This window comes from Sinocyclocheilus rhinocerous, unplaced genomic scaffold (assembly GCF_001515625.1).
Source record: "Sinocyclocheilus rhinocerous isolate Xijiao unplaced genomic scaffold, SAMN03320098_v1.1 C36755150, whole genome shotgun sequence".
In the NCBI taxonomy this organism is placed as follows: domain Eukaryota; kingdom Metazoa; phylum Chordata; class Actinopteri; order Cypriniformes; family Cyprinidae; genus Sinocyclocheilus; species Sinocyclocheilus rhinocerous.
In genome coordinates, this window is record NW_015785624.1 from 1 (window position 1) to 1,688 (window position 1,688).

General features: G+C 42.2%; 1 protein-coding gene across 1 annotated transcript; it reads right to left on the minus strand.

The window, feature by feature from the left end:
* Window positions 1–27: 27 nt before the first annotated feature.
* LOC107736516 (presenilin-2-like) lies at window positions 28–1,687 on the minus strand. Its single transcript, XM_016547907.1, has 5 exons — window positions 1,516–1,687; window positions 840–938; window positions 622–672; window positions 376–495; window positions 28–167 (listed from the first exon to the last, which is right to left on the minus strand). The coding sequence occupies exons 1-5, from the start codon at window positions 1,685–1,687 to the stop codon at window positions 28–30; spliced, it is 582 nt and encodes a 193-aa protein (XP_016403393.1).
* Window position 1,688: the final 1 nt, after the last annotated feature.

The following is a 1,688-nucleotide window of genomic DNA, read 5'->3' on the forward strand; positions in this document are numbered from 1 at the left end:
TGAATGTTAGTCTGTACATGACGGATCTTAAAGGCTAGTTGAGACACTCACAATGAGAATGGCCACGAAACAGGCCAGTGTGGTGTTCCAGTCTCCTCCGGTGGTGGCCGCCTTTCCCACCAGCACACTGTAGAAGATGAAATCACCAAGACCCAGCTTCACCCCTCCTGTGAGAAAGCCAACCAACAGGCATTTCAGCATATGACACTAGAATGAAAATAGTCAAACCTGTTTGTTAAGTTTGCTTTGATTGCCCGAGGCATTTTTAACTAGTTCACCTCATTGTGCCTTAATTACATGCTTTATAAGTGAAGTACTGTAAGCAAAGAACATGATCTGTATCACACTGAGGCTGTAGTCACAGAAACCACTTACGGTCTTCCTCAAGGTCCTCTTCTGCTGAATACCGCCGCCTCCCTCCCTGAGCCGCATCATCCTCTGACTCCAACCCTTCCTGTGCTAAAGCTCCGCCCTCATTCCGCTGCCTTTCATCAGCTGAGAGGACAACAACAGCTTATTCACCAATATCTAGGTTACAGGGTATTAGATTCCACTTTCCACACAAAGCATTTCAAGGTCTTGGAAAAAAGTACTAAAAAGCACTAGTAAAGTGCAGCTCACCGGAATCTGGATTACTAGAGTCAGCCATGCCAACCATCCAAACCATGGCAGCTGAGAAAGAGAAAATTTATTAGTACACGACCCATCTTGACTGGACTTAAAGTGGTTAAACTAGCTGATTACAAATGTGGTGATGCAAACTGGTGTCATTTTTAGACAATCCCAATTGTTGTGAGTCTGCATGCTGCATGTTCTTGGTTTCATTTTTCAAGACATACATGAATATATGAGCGCAGGGAAAATTGGCTCGTTTCTTTCTTGCGCCGTCTCTACCAGCATCCTCAACGGGCCTTTCGGACAAAGCACCGCAATCAGATCTGGAAAATAAACACACAAACCGTGAAACAATCATGTGCACTAATCCCACAGATATGAGCATTTTCAGTGATTTTGCCATATCTGTGCCACTACAAAGAAAATGTAGAAAATTATGTTCTGTACCTTTAAGAACTGAATTTTTAACATTAAACAAGTTAAAGGGATAGTCCATCCAAAAATGAAAATCCTGGCATAATTTACTCATGTCGGTCCAAACCTTTAAGTGTTTCTTTCTTCTGCAGAACATAAAAGAAGATATTTTGAGAAATGTCTGCAGCCATTGGTGAAAAAATACAATGGAATTCAATGGGAACTTAAACTGTTAGCAACATTCTTCCCAGTATTATTTCATGTTCCACATAAGAAAGAAAGTCAAAGAAATTTGGAACAAGGGTGATTACAGATTAAATAATTACAGAATATTCATTTTAGGCCTGATTAACCCCTTAAAGAAATAACAATCCTTATTTTAAATGTGAATGGGAGTCACAGTACATGAAGTGACACAGAGAAGTTGAAGAACAAATGCAGAAGCAGATGGTTTGCGGTCTGTCAATCAATCTCCAGGCACCGTACCATATATCGAGATGGCTCCCAGTATGACCCATGCTGACCATTCGGGCAGGTATTTGATGAAGATGAGGGCCATGAGGGCGCTGATGACAATGAGGTACGCCTGCTGCAGCCGCAACGGCCCTTTCCAGTGGATGCAGATCATTCCCACGACGCCGAAATTCCAGATGATCATC

Excerpts from the sequence above, each read along its gene's own strand:
- LOC107736516 (XM_016547907.1), bottom strand. The coding sequence starts at position 1,687 with ATGATCATCTGGAATTTCGGCGTCGTGGGAATGATCTGCATCCACTGG. Across the intron at positions 939-1,515 it reads GGGAGCCATCTCGATATATG|ATCTGATTGCGGTGCTTTGT; the intron begins GTACGGTGCCTG and ends TTTATTTTCCAG. Across the intron at positions 673-839 it reads CCCTGCGCTCATATATTCAT|CTGCCATGGTTTGGATGGTT; the intron begins GTATGTCTTGAA and ends TCTCTTTCTCAG.